Genomic DNA, 18,561 nt, shown 5'->3' on the forward strand with positions numbered 1-18,561 from the left:
CCTGGGCTACCAGAAACTGATCACTACCTTAAGGAAGGAATATTTTTGTCCCAGAATGAAGAGGGAAGTAACTTAATACTTGTCTAAGTGCTTAGAATCCCAATTAATGAATGTTGAACACTAGCATCCAGCTGGATTACCCCACCCCTTGCACATTCTTGAATGGAAATGGGAGACTATCACGCTTGATTTCATTACAGGGTTACCCAAAATCAAAAAGAAGAATGACTCGATCATGGTAGTAGTGGATAAATTAAGTAAGTCTTCACATTTCATTCTGGTCCAATCCACATACAAAACAGTCCAAATTGCAAATATGTTTATGAAAGAAATCTTTAGGCTGCATGGGATTTCGAAGGTGGTAATCTCTGATAGAGATGTTAAATTTACTTTTGTTCTTTGGAAAGCTTTGTTTAACGGATTGGGTACTCAAATATAATTTGGCGTTGTGTATCATCCTCAAACAGACGGGTAGACTTAGTGGGTAAACCAAGTTTTGGAAGATATGTTGAAGATATCCATTTAGTAGAATTTATGTATAATAACAATTATCACACCTCTTTAAAAATGAACCCATTTGAAGTATTATACAAGCGTAGATGCATAACACCTATTAATTGGACTAGCACAGAGGATAAATTAATCCTAGGACCATATATGTTAAAGGAAATGGAAGAAATTGTCAAGAAGGTAAGGGAAAATTTAAAAGCAGCTCAAGACAGACAAAAATTGTATGCAAACAAGAAGCAAAGCTTCTGGGAATTTGAAGTAGGGGACCACGTGTATGTAAGAATTAAACCAAAGAAAAGCACTTTGCATTGGAGAAGTTGTGTTAAGTTAGCCCCGTGATTTTGTGGCCCTTTTCATATTTTAACATGCATTGGGTCGATAGCATATCAGCTAGCCTTGCCTAGCCACATACGTGTACATAATGTATTCCATGTGTCATTATTAAATAAATATATTTATGATCCTCGACATATAATTTCTTGGTAATATGTACAGGTAAAATTGTACAATACATACTGCACATAAATATTTAAGGTATATACATGTAACAGTCAATTATTCATAATTGAATGTTGTGGGTACAGGTCGAGCCGAACAGAGAATTTCCGGTTGAAACCCTATGCATCCTAGATCAGAGAGAAGTACAGTTGTGGAGACAACTTATCACCCAGGTTAAAGGGAAATGGAGACATTTTAGCCCAGAAGAAGCTACCTAGGAAGATGACCAACTTATAAAGGAAGCGTACCCCACTCTATTATAAGATTAGCAAAACATTGGGGTGATGTTTCGCTCAAGGGGGGTAAGATGTAACAACCCTGGGTAACTTCATAAAAATTAGAATTACTATTTACTATAGTAGAAATAATGTGCTTTGAATTGTGGGCCATGAAGGATGAGACATATAAACGGATGTCTATGAATGCATGTTTATTTTTTAATTAAGTTTGCATAACACTGCGTGTTTAAACCATGGTTGGGAAAGCAATGCTAGAGTAAGCATACCCCAGGTAGTTGGCCAATTGTGGGTAAAGGTAGTTACCAACCCAAACTCCTCCTGGGAAATAAAAAATCCCAAAAGAAATCCAAAAGGGTATTATGAACCTGGGGCAAGAGAAGAGAGAAAGGAGGAAGAAGACTATTGAGCTAGTTAGCCGAGTCTGTCTGAGGCTGAAAACTCAGAGTGGAGATTCGAGACTAATTCTGGTAACAATCAAATAGTCCAAGGAATTTGAAAAATATATCTATATAACTACCTAGGTGTAAGGCTAGCTCGGGGGGGAGGTGCAGTGTAAGACTGTCCTCATGGTTGGGTGGAGTATTACTCTTCCCAGTTGTTTGATTTTATTGAAGGAAAAGAGGTAAATAACTATTAAATATTTTTCCTTTATGAAGTGTTGTACTAACTCAATGTATTTACTGTGTTTAGAATAATGCAAGATTATGGTTTAAATTACAATACATTGAGTATTTGTGTCAAAGGAAAAATCGTGTTATATTTCAGGTGATTAAGGCCCAGAAAACTGGGTGGAAGGTAGATTAAGAATTCTAACAATGCATCAGAGTAAACAATAAATAATTGTTATAAATTGTACAAGTAAAAGACAAGAATGATGGTATAAATTTTACTAGCGGAGACAAAAAAATAAGACATCAATATAATGCAGAACGTCAATCCTATAGGTTCAAAACTAACTAAAATCGAGCCTTGGACATCGAGTAATACCCAGCAAAGAGAGTTAGCTACAGGTGGGGTTAAGATACTAGAGTACCTAGAGAAGTCCCACAAGACTCAGATGGAATCGTGATAAAGAACAAATTTATCAGTAAAAGAAACAAGAATTTAAGCAACCCATTTCATCTTAAACGAATTATGATAATATCATAAGAACCTTACAAGAAAAATATTGGTATAAATAACACAAATATATTTCCTTTACTTTGGCAGAACAACGAAATAATATCAACATTCTTTCCATTCAAACAGTGTTCTCATATTACACAGTGGTCAAATCAAAATCCGAAATGGGTATTTCTTATATAATTCCAAAATAGAAATGGGTATTCTCTATATAATTTCAAACCCAAAATGGGTAGGTTTCATATAGTTCCAAAACTGTAATGGTCTTCTTCACATAATTATTGGAGCGCTGTAAACAAATTATATACATAGAACAAACAAACAAAAATATAATATAGATTCAAAAACAACAACAGTCCTTCCAGACAAGTCCAATTCTGTCAACCAACTGTTAAGCACATTAAGATGATAAGGCCTCAGAATGGCATAAAACGCGTTAACAAAATAAGAACAAAAAGAAAATAAAGAAATGGATGTGACTTGTGTCATCCCGCACTAATACCAAAAATGTTCAGTCCAGTATGAAACCACCTGCTCTCGAAAGAACCATCAAGCCTTTAAAAGCCCGAGAACCAAATAGAGAGAAAAACACACCTAGGAAATTCAAAAAAGAGAAACCCTTGTTAAGTCTCAGCAGAGGAACAAAATTTCGAGCAAGTATCGCTCCAGAAGAAATCATGCATACCTATATAAACAAATAGGCACCCATTTTAGTGAAACCATAACAACATTTAAATTTTGGAAAATAGTTAAACTGTGCCATAGCCATGCAAATAATCACCTGGGCGAGAATGTTGAGAGAGAAGAGACACTACTCTGCGAACTAAATCTACAAAAGAAAGGAGAATTGGTCACAGATTTTCTTAGGCAAACTTATAAACCTTTGGACAATAGAAAACCCACCTGTGGAGAAAAGGGGCAAATCATGCTAGACTTTGGAAGCTGTGACGAAACCCTCGAACCCAAATTCATTGCAGAAACGTAGGCCTCTGCACCAAGAAGATGGACAATTAATATACATAATGAAAATTGTAGAGAGAAGGGTAAACAGACTGCTACCTAACTCCGGAAGAAACCCTACCTTGGAAACTTTGGCACACTCAGTGAATGAACCTGCAACCCTAGCAGTCAATGCAGTCGGACTCTGGAGCCTGGGTGAAATGCCATGGATGGTCGCAGGCATACAAAACCTAGGATAGCAAACCCTCTTGCAGATGGGAGCTCCAGCACGGAAAGAGGAAAGATCAAATGATGCTTGACAAAGAGGAGTGGGGGTGAGTTAGTTCCCAGGTCTTTTGTCCTGCTAATTCTCCGTTGTTCAATGAGCCCAACACAACTGAGTCAATGATCAAGGCGCAAAGCCCAAGAAATGACCACCAGGTGGATGATGCCAACTTTGTTTCCAAATGCTTCCAAACCACTATGGTTTTCTTTATTTGTGTTTTGAAGCAAACCATATGACCAACGTTAACAAGATATCAATGATGGTATAGTGATATCTTATGTATTGTATAAAAGTATCATAGGAATATCATTTGTTTTATGTCAAAACAATTAATTTGTCAAACTATTGCTATGTAGAAGGCATTGTGGTCAGTTTTTCATGTAAAATTTTTTAATTAACCGTCTTAATTTGTCAAACTATTGCTATGTAGAAGGCATTGTGGTCAGTTTTTCATGTAAAATTTTTTAATTAACCGTGTTGTAATTGATAGTTAGGATAGGGATGTGTGACAAGTGGGATCAAATCTCTTAAGATGCAAATAGGCTATATTCCACATGAAGGGTCCTCGTTATTTTTATTATTATTTTATTTTTCTAGGGTTATTTTTATTTTATTTTATTTTATTTTGACCTAGTTAAAAATTTTACATTGCATTACTCTTTTTATTTACTTTAATTTTTTTAATTTTTATTTTATTTTTATTTTTATGTAATTTGACTTATTCAAAATATTAAACATTACATTATAATCTCTGGAACAACACTCAGTTGGAGAGCGCATACTCAGTTGGAGAGCGTCTCCCAAAATAAAATAACTTATTTTTCCTAATAGGTTGATATTGAAATATAAAGGTAATATGGACTTTCAAATAGTTTATTAAACACTATGAAATATATTTAAAAGCTATAAGAATTATACACTTTCATATTTCAAAGTGAAATTAAGTTTTTTTTTAATTACTATATCTCTTTTTAATTAATATATGGATGAGAGAGTGAGTAAAATATTTTAGCACATCCTTTTAATAGATTGTAATAACAACAACTAAATGAACATAATGAGAGTGAGATTAGTGATGTTTTATAATGTTTTTAATTAAAATTGATCAAATATGTATATTCATTTTTTATTTTTAATTATAGAAATATTGTTTTTTTTTTAATATTTTGTTTTTTTATCATAGCCAATATCATTTTCTATCTAAAAAATAATTTTATTTCTTTTATTTAAAAAAAAATTGACCACTAATTTTAAAAAATTTACATTTAAAACCACATAACAATCCTTTAATATACATAATAATAATAATGTAATAATATAAATGTTTAGAGAAATGGTTTTCACCGGAATGAAATTGAACGTTGGTAATTTTAAACAAAATAAACGACACTATAAATAAATTGTAACCGTTTTTAAAAAAGTTAAAGACATGAAAAAACACACAATGAAATGTTTAAGCAGGCTGGACTGGCAGTTTTGAAATTATATTTTCGAGCCAATGGACTTAAATCATTAGAAAGAAATATTCAGATCCTGCTGATCACAATTCGGAAAAGGAATATGATAATTTGCACTATTTCTATTTTTTTTGTTTTTTATTCTTTTCTTCTCCTTATCCTTATCCTTGATTTTTTTTTCCAATTAAATTAAAAATGAATAGGTCAGAATTGTAGTAAAAATGAATAGGTCAGAATTGTGGTAGCTTCTATGGGTGTTGTTAAGTGGTTTTTTTTAAGGTAATGAATTTATTTATATGAAAAAAAATAAGATTTAAATAATGAAAATTTGTATTTTTATAAATATGATTGATTGAGATTTATGTTTTCCATAGTTTTAAAAAATCATAAATTATTTATATAATTAAAAATGAAACTTAAAGTTTATAGGGTTTTGGATTAATGGTGAATGGGTGCATTGTTGTTAAGACACTCTTTGCGATAAGTCACTGGTTCAAATTCCCCATAAATGCTTACCAACAAAAAAATAAAATGAAATTTAAATAATAAAATATTATAATTTTACAAATAAAATTAAATTTTAATAAAAATAATTTAACATTATTAATTTATATCATATAAATTTATTTATATATTTAAAAATAAAATTTAAATAACAAAAATTATAATTTTGCAAATAAAATTAAATTTTAATAAAAACAATTAAAATTGTTAATTTATGCCATAAAAAAGTAATCCTAAATATATATTGGTTATCGATTTGGAACATCCCGCTAACAAGGAACAAAGTTAAGTGGAAAGTATCAATGTCAAAGTTAATTGGAAAGTTAATTTTGTTAGAATTGATTTTTCTCCATGTAGAACGGATACCAATATCATCAATATTAAAGTTAATTTTGTTAGAATTGATTTTTCTCCATGTCAAATGGATATGAATATCTGGAAAATAAATAATAGGCATTAGTCTTTCTAATAAAATAAAATAAAAATCTTATAAGATTGGTAGGAAAACCATGTAAAGAGCTTTGAGGTCCAATTTGCTTTGGCTGGGACTTTAAGATTGGTAGAAAAACCATGTAAAGAGCTTTGAGGTCTAAGTAGCTTTGGCTGAGACTTCAATGCATTTTTGTCTTCCATCTTTTCATCCTTTATGTTGCATATTTTTCCTTTATTTTTGGGAAGTATGTTATTTCATAATTTGTGTCTACTATTTATCAGTAAAATTCATACAAATTTACAACATTAAATGTGAATGAGATATTTAACTTTGTATAAAATTCTAATATATATTTATTACTAAAAAAAATCAAATTTTGTAGACTTATTTTCTCCCTAATTTACTATAAACACCTTTACTATTGTTACTTATTTTTGGCAGTGGTGTCGAGTAAGTCAACCTTTCTAATGGTTTCCCATTAATGTACACATAATAGATCGAACTATATTATAAATTGTTATATAACTTTTTGTAAAGCGTCGAGGCTACTTATATTTCTTGTCCCTGAGTCCCATTGATGATTTAAGCCTTTTAACCCCTAGTCACTCTCATGCTATAGGCATGACAGCATCCAGAAGCCAAAGTTGCTCTCACAGGCCTATGTGCCAACGTCCCTGGACTCTTTTCAGCAAACCTATGCTAGCGTCCCCGAGATTTGAGCCACTTTTCTAGCCTAGAATCCCGGCCTCTGCCCAGAACTTGTTACAACCTCCAGAATCCATCAAAGACATGATGACAATATAAACAAATCAAAATTCAACCTCAGGACTAGGCCTGAGCATCCCCAACCGGGACTGACATTCTGTCAAACACTTGGCATCAATGCAACCTATAGGTCTAGGATACAAGACAGAGCATGAATGACTGAAAGAACTTATGAAACATAACCAGAAGGATCACCACCTTCTCCATTGAATTGTTATACCATCAATTAGGTCTTGCATCTGTCATTTTAACAATTACAAGTAAATACATGGAATAACCATGACATGAACCAGTCATATAACCATGCTTATAACCAGCATAAAACCGTATAAATATCAAAGATATGACAGTCATTAAATCCACATATAAACTAGTGAAAAATTAAGAAAACTTAGCTTTTATTAATCATAGGCAAATCCAACCAGGTTCGGGACTTCCATGTACCACCTGACCGTAGACATGGCTGAACCAAATATTTCTTTCATTCAATCACCCTCGTGCCATATTCCAAGCATGATTGTGAGATCTCATAGAACAACCAATCCAAAAACAACCAAGGGAATCTAGAGGCTAAACCACCTCCACCCTCACCAAACCATGGTCACACCAAACCCAATGCTCTGATCATAACCGAATCGAACTTGGAATGCCATCTGGAATCAATCACTATCCTTGAGGAATTTTTTGTCTCCTTTTCTCTTAGGCTTTACTGCAATCCAATCTCATATCACTAGGCCCTAAAAGGAGACCAGTTTCTTAAGCTTTACAGCAATACAAACCCGGATCACTAGGCCCTAAACCGAGACTCCTCCCTCGGGCTTTACCTTGTATCCCTCCAAATTCGATCAAGGGATTCCCAAGCCTTTAGGAATGAACTTGAGACCACTTCCTCCCCGGATTCCGAAATTCATCCAGTAAACCAAAGCTCAAAACCGAGATAAACATCCCAACATACCATGGCATCTAAAAAAAGGCAAGGCTAGGCTGAAAACCACTGTCATAACCCGGCAAAACCATGCCACTAACAGCAAGAGAACCATACACCAACATGCATGTCCAAACCAGCTAGGAAATCACACATGCAAAAGGTTACTTGCAAGAATTCCTATTGAAGTTGCATGATCCTACTTTTCTTCGTTGATCCTTGCTTTCCTTCCTTGATCAAAAGCTAGACTGCTCCAAGAAACTCTAAGTGACCAAGAGTGAGAAAGAGAGAGAGAGAATAATGAGAGAACTCCAAACTTTAACTAACAAAAGGTTACCAACTGATCCTCAGAAGCCTTTTTATGAGTGAGACCTCTATTTTCGTCATTTTCCATTATTTTCATTCATTTTCCTCCTCACATGCAACTTGTGACCCTTTTACCTTAATTTTCTCCTATTTTCCCTTATTTTCATAAATAAATGTGCTAAAAATGTATTTTTTCCTTTTAATGCCTTTGTCAATTTTCCTTAGCCAAAACACACATTCAGTGATGCCCGCCAAGATATCTTTGTCGAACATTCAGCTTGGAATAAGTGTCCCTTAATCGTGGTCTTATTTTGCCTTTATTAACTTTTATTACATGAAATTTTCACCATGGTTGTTACAGAACCCTCCCCGTTATGGAACACTGTCCTCGGTGTTAAACCTAACCATGACCTCATCAAAACCACTGAAATGAAAACATACTGCCCATGTAGCTTTATAACTTAGCTCGTTGCAGTATTTACAATGAAAGACCTGCTCAAAAGAAAAACAACATGACAACATGACAAGATAACCATCATAATAACATGACACTCATACTACTTATTGGAGCTTTATAACTTAGCTCATGGCAGTATTTACATCCATAAACATATATAAATATACCAAAACATATGTCAAACATATACCAACATCAACCAAAACTTATTTGCATCAACCGGAAAATAATGAAGGATATGGGGCCCGCATCTGATCCGCCATCTCCCATGTAGCTTCTTCAGGCCCAAAGTGCTTCCACTGCACTTTAAATTTCTCTATGGCTCTGTTCCTGAGCATGAGATGTTTCTGCTGCAATATGAACTAAGCCTCCGGCAAGAACTCTCCTTGCTCCACCTGCAATACAGACCAATCAATAACATGATCAACATCCTTTATATACTTATTAAGCAATGAAATATGGAAAACATCATGGACTTTCACTGTTGGAGGCAGTTCAAGTTAATATGCCACTGGTCCAATCCTTTCAAGGATCTCGAAAGACCCACAATATCATGGTGCCAACTTGGCACATGAACCAATCCTCAAAGAGATTTTCTTGGGCTTGATGCACAAATACACATGCTCCCCAACCTAAAACTCCTTGAATACCCTATGTTGATCCACACAAATATTTTGTCTATCTTGTGTTTCCCTTAGATTCTTCTTTATAACCTACATTTTCTGCTCCATTTCTGCCAACATATCTGGTCCAATAAGCACCCTATTCACTCGATCACTCCAGCTGATGGGAGTGTTATAACTATGCCTATGTAATGCCTCAAAAGGACTCATCCTCAATGACTCTTGATAACCATTGTTGTATGTGAACTCAGCCAATGGAAGATACTCCTCCCATCTCCTCTGCTGGTGCATCACGTGCATCCTCAACATATCCTCCAAGATCTTGTTGACCCTCTCTGTCGTCCATCTTTCTGGGGATGATAAGTTGTACTGAAGGCCAACTTTGTACCCAAGTCTGCAAATATCTCCTTCCAAAACTTGGAAGTGAACTTTGCATCCCTATCCAACACAATCTTCTTTGGAACACCATGCAGTCTCACTATCTCTCTGATGAACACCTATGCTACCTCACGGGCTCAATATGTAGTCTTTACTGGAATGAAGTGAGCTACCTTGCTCAACTTGTCAACCATGACCATAATAGAACCATGACGCCTCGCTCTCCTCGGAAGACCTGTAATGAAATCCATGGAAATGACCTCCCATTTCCATTTTGGAATTGCTATAGGTTGTAGTAGACCACCTAGATTCTTACATTCTGCCTTGACCTACTAATAATCTAAACATCTAGCAACAAACTCTGCCACTTCCTTCTTCAGATTCGGCCAATAGTAGAACTTCTTCACCACTTTCAATGTATTTTGATATCCTAGATGACCCGAGTATGGCTTGACGTGAAACTCACTGAAGATAAGCTTATTGAGCTCACTACAATTCGACACATAGATCTTGTCTCTAAACCTCACCAAACCATCTGTCATCAGACGATATTCTGCATCCCGATCACCTGTACCTATACTTGCACATGTACTTGTACCTATGCTCTACTATAACATGTGCATAATATCCATGTATTTGTCATCCCGTTGTCCTACTTGCAAGATCCTGTCATGTAATTATGCCCCATAAGAGCTCATAGCTGCTATATGATTTACCTATACCTTCTTGCTAAGAGTATCTGCAACCCGGTTCTCCTTTCCTTTGATGTATCAGATCTCGAAGTCAAACTCACTAAGGGTAGCCAACCATCTAGATTTCCTGGCATTTAGATTTAGCTGGTCAAAAAAATACCTCAACCCATTGTGAATGTTCATCAATGTAAACCTCCTTCCCAGAAGATAGTGTCTCTGCATCTTTAATGCATATATGATCGTTGCTAGCTCAAGATCATGTGTCATATAGATCTACTCGTTCTCATTCAGTTTCCTAACTCATAGCACACTACCTGTCCTTCTTGCATGAGAACTCCACCAAGTCCTCTCTTGCAAGCATCTGTACACACTACAAACTCCTTGTCCAAATCTACAATATTTAGCATTGGTGCATGTGTCAACAACTGCTTAAGTTGCTCAAAACTAGCCTCACACTCCTCTGTCCATTCGAACTTCTTACCTTTCCTCTGCAATGATGTGATAGGATATGCAATGTGTGAAAAATTCCTGATGAACCTCCTGTAGTAACATGCCAATCCCATAAATGATCTCACCTCATCCACATTCTTATGTGTTGCCCACTCCATGATAGCCCTTATCTTTTCTGGATCCACTATTATGCCATCCTTGGAGACAACATGCCCCAAGTAATGTACCTTAGTTTGAAAGAAGTTTCACTTGCTAAGTTTAGCATACAACTGATGCTCTCTTAGTAGTCTCAATACTACTGCTAAATGCTCGAGATGTTCTTCCTCATTCTTAGAATATACCAATATATCATCAATGATTACAATAACAAACTTGTCAAGATAAGGACGCAACACAATATTCGTCAAACACATAAATGTAGTTGGAGCATTAGTCAAAATGAATGGAACAATAACAAACTCATAATGCTAATACTTGGTCCTGAATGCAGTCTTGAAGATATCCTCTTCCTTGATGCGTACCTAATGGTATCCCGATCTCAAGTCAATCTTAGAGAACATTGTTGCTCCCTTCAACTCATCGAACAAACCATCAATCCTCGAAAATGGGTACATGTTCTTGATCATTACTTTGTTCAACTACTTGTAGTCAATGCAGAATCTCAGAGTACCATCTTTCTTCTTCATGAATCACACTAGTGTGCCCCAAGGTGATACACTCGGCCTAATGTACCCCTTGTCCAACATTTCCTTCAGCTGCAAATTTAACTCAACCAACTTAGGTGTGCTCATCCTATAAGGTTCTTTTGATGTTGGAGCTACCCCCGGGACCAAATCAATAGAAAAGTCTACCTCCATATGAGGTGGAAACTCAATAATGTCCTTAGGAAGTACATCCTGAAACTGTTGCAAAACTAGGTACCTGCTTAACACATCTGCATCCTCAACCTCCTTACCTTTCTCACTAGAAATGTGCACTGCAAACATCACACAACCTTTTCTAGAACTACGCTTAGCCTGCATAGTAGTAACCATCCTCACTGATGTAGGCTTCTTCTTCCCCTGCAAAGTCCTCTCTTCCCCACTATCATCCACACACTCAATGACCTTGTTAAAGCAATCCACTTTGATATTTGAAGGTACAACTAACCCATATCTAAAAGCATACAATATGATCCCAATGGAAATGCATTCAAATGTGCTGTTGTAGGCATACCATTTAACTCAAATGCATAAGCTCTTACCCAATGGTGAACTCGCTTCTTTGTACCTATAGCCAACTGTACCAAACAAGATTTTGCATGCACTTCTTTTCTCAAACCACGCTTATCCACCAGGTCGGGATTAATGTAACTATAGTTAGATTCGGGATCAATCAAAATAGAAACAACTTGATCACAAAGCTTACCGTCCATCTCAGTGATCGATCCTTGATGATCCACCTGCTTATTGTTCACAGCTGCATAGATCCGAGGAATGTCATGACCAACATCACCAACTGTATGCGCCTCCTGAGCGTTGTAGGTATGGGGTCTACCACCACCCTAATACTGCAAACAATCCCTCTTACGATGATCCTTACCACATATCCAACATTGCAATGGTTCCCTACCACTACCTCTAGCCTACTGCTCTCCATGTCCTTTCTCAATTGTATTGAATCTCTTGTATGGGACTGCATTTTCTTTCGCACTTTCATCTTGAGGTCTTCCTCTCTTTGGTGGCCATTTTCCTTTAGCTTTCTCATTTCTTTTCAAGTTATGCTTAGGCTCAACTTTGCGCTTCGTCTGCTCATAACAATGTTTCAACTTTCAGATGGCCTCCTCTAACCAAGGAAAATTTTAAGAACCTCCTTAAATTTATATGTATAATAAATGGGCAAATCCCCATGATACATAGGAAAAATGGAAGGCAATTTTATTAATAATATAATATGTATATATAATTTTTTGGCGAATCTCTCACCAGATTATATTATCTTGTAAAATCATGGCGAACCACTAGTACAAAATGGCGAATCACTAAGAAATCCAAGGGTTGTTTCAATTTCTTGGCACGAAGAGGGTATTCAATAAGAAACTATAAAATAACTTGACTACATTGTTGGCGAATCAAAAGAGTTTGACTATTTACCATCAAACATGCCACTCTAGTGACTAAATCATACAAATCTAGAACCAATAGTTTCCACCTAACAATTTCTTTCAAAAGTGATAGTGAAATGGTAGTTGAGATACTCTGGAGACTCATCCTTAATGGATCATTTGAGATGGTTGTATTTGCATGTCTCAAAAGCATAACAAGTAAATCAACAAAAGACTGCATTAAGGGACTGTCACTCTTTCCTGATGTTAGGTCCATATTAAAAACTAAGGAGGTAATATTGCTACTGTGAAATTCAATAGATGGAAGGGGAAGTGTCAATAGTCAATCCAAACATTTCACAAAATGTGATATAACTCCTTCATACTTAGATTTCAAACAATGCCTGAATAGTTGTATAAAAGGGTCTAACATCACTATTAAATATTAATCACGCTTATCAACTTTTAGTTTTTTCATATGGTTCTCAAGAAGTCTCAGTGCAAACACCGAAACTAGATACGTATTGGGTGTATCTAACTTATTATCAGTAGGTCCCTTCATTGAATTTTTATATGAGTCCAAAGATCTTAAGGATGTTAGGCTAGGTTTAATAAGCAAAGCAGTCTTCCTACCCATATTTTCTTCCTCCATACCATCCTCAATCAATCCATAAACAAAATATATATATATATATATATATATATGAAATAATGATGCATTAGCCTGAAGATTGGTTGCTAAATAGTGTAACATGGACTCAATCTTAACTTTTTATTTTGGTGTAAGAGTTCTATGAAGATTGCATCTAACAGGTACCAACAATGTACTAGCATGAATAGAGAAAGTAATACTACCAGTAATTAACTGCAAACTTTAAAAATATTTGGTACTCTTTGTGTCCTTCATTTTGAAGGTAATTTTTTCAACTTCCTTTTCTTCAGTGACTTCTCCCATGATATCATTTTCTACAACTTCTAGAAGTTGTTGCACACAATAATCAATATCTCCAAAGTCCAGGGAAGGTGAAACTTTTGATAGGACAAGGGGACAAAAAAATTAATATGTATATATACATATTGATTATATATAATATATAACTTATCCAAAGTCAAAGTCATGTTCACCAGGTTTTTCGCTACCAATATCAATCGAAGGAAAAAACAAATTGTCATTAATTTAATATAGAAAAACTATGCCCACAAGGACATGGATTGACGATGAATGGACGCACTATTAAGAAACTCAGTCACCAATTCAAATCCCCCGTGGATGTTTACCCCAAAAACTATATAATAAGAAAGAAACATAACTTTCCTAGATAACCAGATTGGTTAAGAGAAACATGCTCCAAAACAAAAATAAGGATCAAATGTGCAAAGCAAAAACAACTTAATTCGCCTATCTATTTGGTTGTAGTGGTTCCTCATACTCAAAGTGCAAACTACAAAGTAGTGACAAAGTCCTTCAAGATGCAAACACATTGAGGTTTGTGCCTTGAGTTTTTTACTTCCTCTCAACGCTAAATAGATCCAGAGCTTAAGATGGATCCATCATAAGAAATAATCTTCCCTTTTTTGTCATTTGGAACATTATGCATACACTCATGCATGGACATACAAAGTACTGAACATTTCCCTCATCTAGGCTATAGAATATACCTCTTGCAGCCATTAGGACTAAAACCAATCAAAATATTTACCTAGCATAAATCGAGCACCCCCCAACAGCTTGGGCAACAACATGGTATTCGCCCATTGGATGAAGACTTTGTATTATGAATATATAATAATCAGCTATTGTTCGTAGACTTGAATCTCGGAAAATAAACTTGGAAGTACAGATAGTATATATATTATAAGGGGCATTACATGGAACATATCCCAATCAAGTTGCATAAACTCTCCCAAGAAAATATTGTTGTAGGCTACAGAAGAAATATGAATGGTACTTGATGCAAGATCCCTTGGCCATAAATCATCAAAGGCTCTTATAAAAACATTATGTTTGAAACTGTATAAACAATTCAATACAAATTTGTTACTGTTACAGTCAAGGGAGAGAAAATATTGGTCTATAATGGATCACTTTTGGAACTCCAATGTTTAGCTCAGAAATATCAACATCTTATGATAGCAACATGTTAGTTTAAAGAAAACATCACGCTAGCCTTTAATTTAATATTGAAAATATCTTCTGCAATTGCCTGTAGCGAGGTATTCACTAAGATATCACACTATCCAAACAGGAGATCCAATATACTGGGTAAAATTTATCAATCAAATGGAATAGGGTAATAAACACCTTGCAACAAAGGTTCTACAGTCCTGCAGTTGCCAAGCAGAGGACTTGCATTCTGCTGGAACATGTTTCAAAAGCCTGAAATGTATGTTGTCAAGTTGCATAGCTACAGAGATGCACTCCATGGGAATATATATTCCTGATTTCTGAGTTTTCCTGAGCATGCCTCAGATGTAACTATTGTACTCACCAGTGGAAAAAGACAATTTAGAAGAGTAGAAAAAAAGGGAATAGAATCTCACTTAAACATAATGCACACAAGGGAATAGAATCCCATTTCCCCTGGTCATATAGATGTGTATTTGTCATGTATCTGTGGCCTCTTTATGTAGGTGATTTATATTGTTTTCCTTCCTCCTGTGGTGGCAACAAAAAACCAAATTAAACCTATGTACAAGAGAAGGTTATTGTAGAAGTTGCCACATTTTCTAATTCTTTTAGGGTTATTGCAAATTGATGGTTTGCCGAAAATAAAATCCAACTAGTTTGTTATGATGGATTGAATATAAATTATCAAGTATTACTGCAAGGATTTTGAAATATAAGCTAAATTTTCTAATAAAAAAAAAGTGTTTGGTGACACCTTTTAACATTCAGTGTAAATTTGGTTTAAGGAAACTCAAATATTTATGGTCAATGATGAAATTGAGTTGGGCATATAAATAGATTGACTTGTGAACAATTGATTCAATGGGAGGGAGGGAGAATGGAAATTTTACATAATCAAGGGAAGTATTGCAAAATATACAAATTCGTTGAATATTGTAGAATTCATTTTTCAGTAGAGAAGGGAACACATTCCATGCGTGGGCAGTCATTGTTACTGTCACTTATGTACTTATTGTGCTTTCCCTTTCAACGTTTCTTCTCTTTGATAATTTTTTAGCTTACAAGAATCCTAAGTTGAATCGTCTTCCTCATTAGCAAAACCTGCAATTGATGTTGATGTCGAAATCTAACAGAACTGCTATGAGTCCTTTGCCATGTATTTTTTTGGAAGATATCTCATAGCTTGCTTAGGTGGGGAGGAAAGAACTATTGAGTTCATGAAGAGGGAGGGGCATTCAAATGCCACAACACCCCTATTGGAACATTTTTGTGAAAAGGGATTTGTAAAGCAACCCTTCCCTCTGAATTATTTCTTTAAGCCATGGAGGCTTGGGAAGTGGTTCTTCCAAGTTGTTAAATTTGGCATTGTTCAATATATGATAATAAAGCCTCTTTCTGCAATTATAGTAGTGATGATTGAATCATTTGGTGTTTATGTGGAAGGAGAGTTCAAGTGGTATTACAAGTACAACTAAAGGTGGCATTGGTGACATTGACAGATACCTTGCTACGGGAGCCCCCAGTACACAGTAGCAAGATGGATTAGTGCCAGTTGATGCAGTCATATGTCAGAGCGACAAAGGTAGAGACTAGCAGCAGATAGATATTGGGGAGCACAGATCAGATTTGGAAGCAGTGTATATGGCACAGTGAAGAGTCAACAGAAGTGCGGAATTTTTAGTAAACAATGCAGTAGCTAGTAGCAGTCAGAGACTCTGGTGACAGATGCATCATACTGATTCAGTTTGGATGTTTTTTTTTTTTTTTTGGCCAGAAGTTGCAGCAGTAACAACACTAGAGTTCCAAAGGTATTAGATCAGGATAGAGTTGAATTCCTTTCTTGTTGAGATGGAGTGTTAAAATGGAAACAAGAAATGTTAAAAATAGCATCTAGAAATTCTAATTTAATTTGTCCTTAAATTAAATTAGGAATAAAATCAAAATTCTATTCTCATAGCAACTTATAATGACTAACTATGTTAATTTGACTTAGTTGGCTTAGGAAATTTGAGTTGGAAGTGTATCTAGAGTCATGTAGAGTGATTCTTAAATTTTAGGGGCCTAGGTTGAGTTCTTTTGAGTTGTAATTAGATAACTCGGTCTAATTGAGTTATAGTTAGTTAAACTAGTTCTAATTGTTGGAGGAACTAGTATGAGGTCTAATAGTGGGGACAAGCACTAGTGCATCCTCGCTACCACACCAGTTAACTAAAGACTCACTCATAAATAACTCATGCATGTCAGTTCAGAGGAATACCCAATTGAGATTAGAGTTGAGGGATAGTGTACTATCAGTTGTATAATTTTCCAAGTTGTACATAATGTGCATGCAATCAGTAGAAAGCCTATGATGGATTGCACAATCGTGATGAGGGATTTTCCCAATTAAATATGGGCTAATTCCCTTAGGGATTGCGCAAGGAAGTAGGGGCTTGGCAAGCAACAGAATTGGCTAAATGTTGTCTTGAGTTGGCTTGTGAAGCAAAGAGTTAGATTATACTAGTGCAGGAATTGTTTGCGTTGAACAAGCATTTTATTTTCTTCTTAGGTCTTCTACTTAATGCAATATAGACAATCGGGGTTTTTAGCATTTGCTTTTCCCAGAGAAATATTGTGTTAAGTGCGATTGAAATTCTTCATTTTTTGTTTCTTATTTTCATCGATCAATTTTGGTTTTCATTGAAGAGTAGAGTAGATTCTTGTGTTGTGTTTTAGCATATCACATAAGTTGTTGAATCTACAGTAAAAATCTACACATTCTATTTTCACTCGTGTTAAGAAGAAAATGAACATTACCAAGATAAGAATTAATGAGGTTCATAATGAATCACGGCATTGGTCAATTCTCAAAATGCCATGGGATGAAAAAAAAATCACCTATGTAATCCTAAGAGAGTGGAAGATGGAAATCACTTTCTCTAAGATTGTCCAACTTACAATCATATTCAATCTAATTTTCATAATATTTGTCATACCACCAACCTTCTTGACCTTTTAACTCAACAAAACTTTGGTCATTTGGGAATGCTTCTCTCTCTTCAAATGTTAAAAAAATATTACCTTCTGAAGGTCTAATATAGCATATAGGTCTTAGAAGAGGTTAATCATCATCAATGTTCTCTCTCTCTCTCTCTCTCTCTCTCTCTCACACACACACACACACACACATGTCACATGTAAACTTTACGTTGAGCATGGAAGGACTCACTCATCTCCTTCATATTGAGTAACATGCAATTGAAACGTTATAATTGTAAGAATTGTTTTGCTTTCAATTGTTACATTTTTCATCATCATCATTATCATATTTTTTTGGTATTATTATAATTTTAAAATACAATGCATTCGCCTACACAGATCTCTAAGGTAGAAAGCACTTATCAATGTACTGAGAAATTTTTTACTTTCCATTACTCTTTTTATATTATATATAATTGATATTGAAGTAATTTAGTAGAAGTTGAAACACTTTATTTATAGCTCACATTTAAATATTTTTTGTTATTAACATTTTTAAAAGTTGTTAGGCATAACTCCATATTAAACACTTCAATACACAAAAGCACTTATGGTATAATAAGAAATATTTTATTTTCAATTACTTTTTACACATGTACATTAATTGATATCGAAATATAATGTTTCTTAAATATTTTATTTATTACTAATATAAAAATATTTTTTGAAGTTTTTTTCGTTATATATATATATTGAAAAACATAACTTCATCTTGAACCAAATAATTACACATCTCTCTTATAATGAG

General features: G+C 34.8%; 1 protein-coding gene across 8 annotated transcripts in view; it reads right to left on the minus strand.

The window, feature by feature from the left end:
* Window positions 1-2,516: 2,516 nt before the first annotated feature.
* Window positions 2,517-18,561, minus strand: part of LOC149191306 (protein STAY-GREEN homolog, chloroplastic-like) — a 49,701-nt gene continuing 33,656 nt past the window's right edge. Inside the window, exons 5-7 of one of the 8 annotated variants that reach the window (XR_016254275.1) lie at window positions 3,273-3,358; window positions 3,151-3,192; window positions 2,517-2,963 (exon numbers count right to left, since the gene is read on the minus strand). Coding sequence is in view for 2 of the 8 variants with exons in the window: in XM_089404160.1 (XP_089260286.1) it covers window positions 2,919-2,963 (45 nt within the window). In the remaining 6 variants the exon portion in view is untranslated. Of the gene's footprint in view, window positions 3,055-3,150; window positions 3,199-3,272; window positions 3,359-15,185; window positions 15,324-18,561 lie in introns of those variants that run through there. The other 7 variants (XR_016254274.1, XR_016254270.1, XR_016254271.1 and 4 more) reach the window with 7 other exon arrangements.

Source organism: Pinus tabuliformis, chromosome 2_2 (genome assembly GCF_031772625.1).
Source record: "Pinus tabuliformis cultivar Carrire ecotype Pingquan chromosome 2_2, CPIR1, whole genome shotgun sequence".
NCBI classification, from domain to species: Eukaryota; Viridiplantae; Streptophyta; class Pinopsida; order Pinales; family Pinaceae; genus Pinus; species Pinus tabuliformis.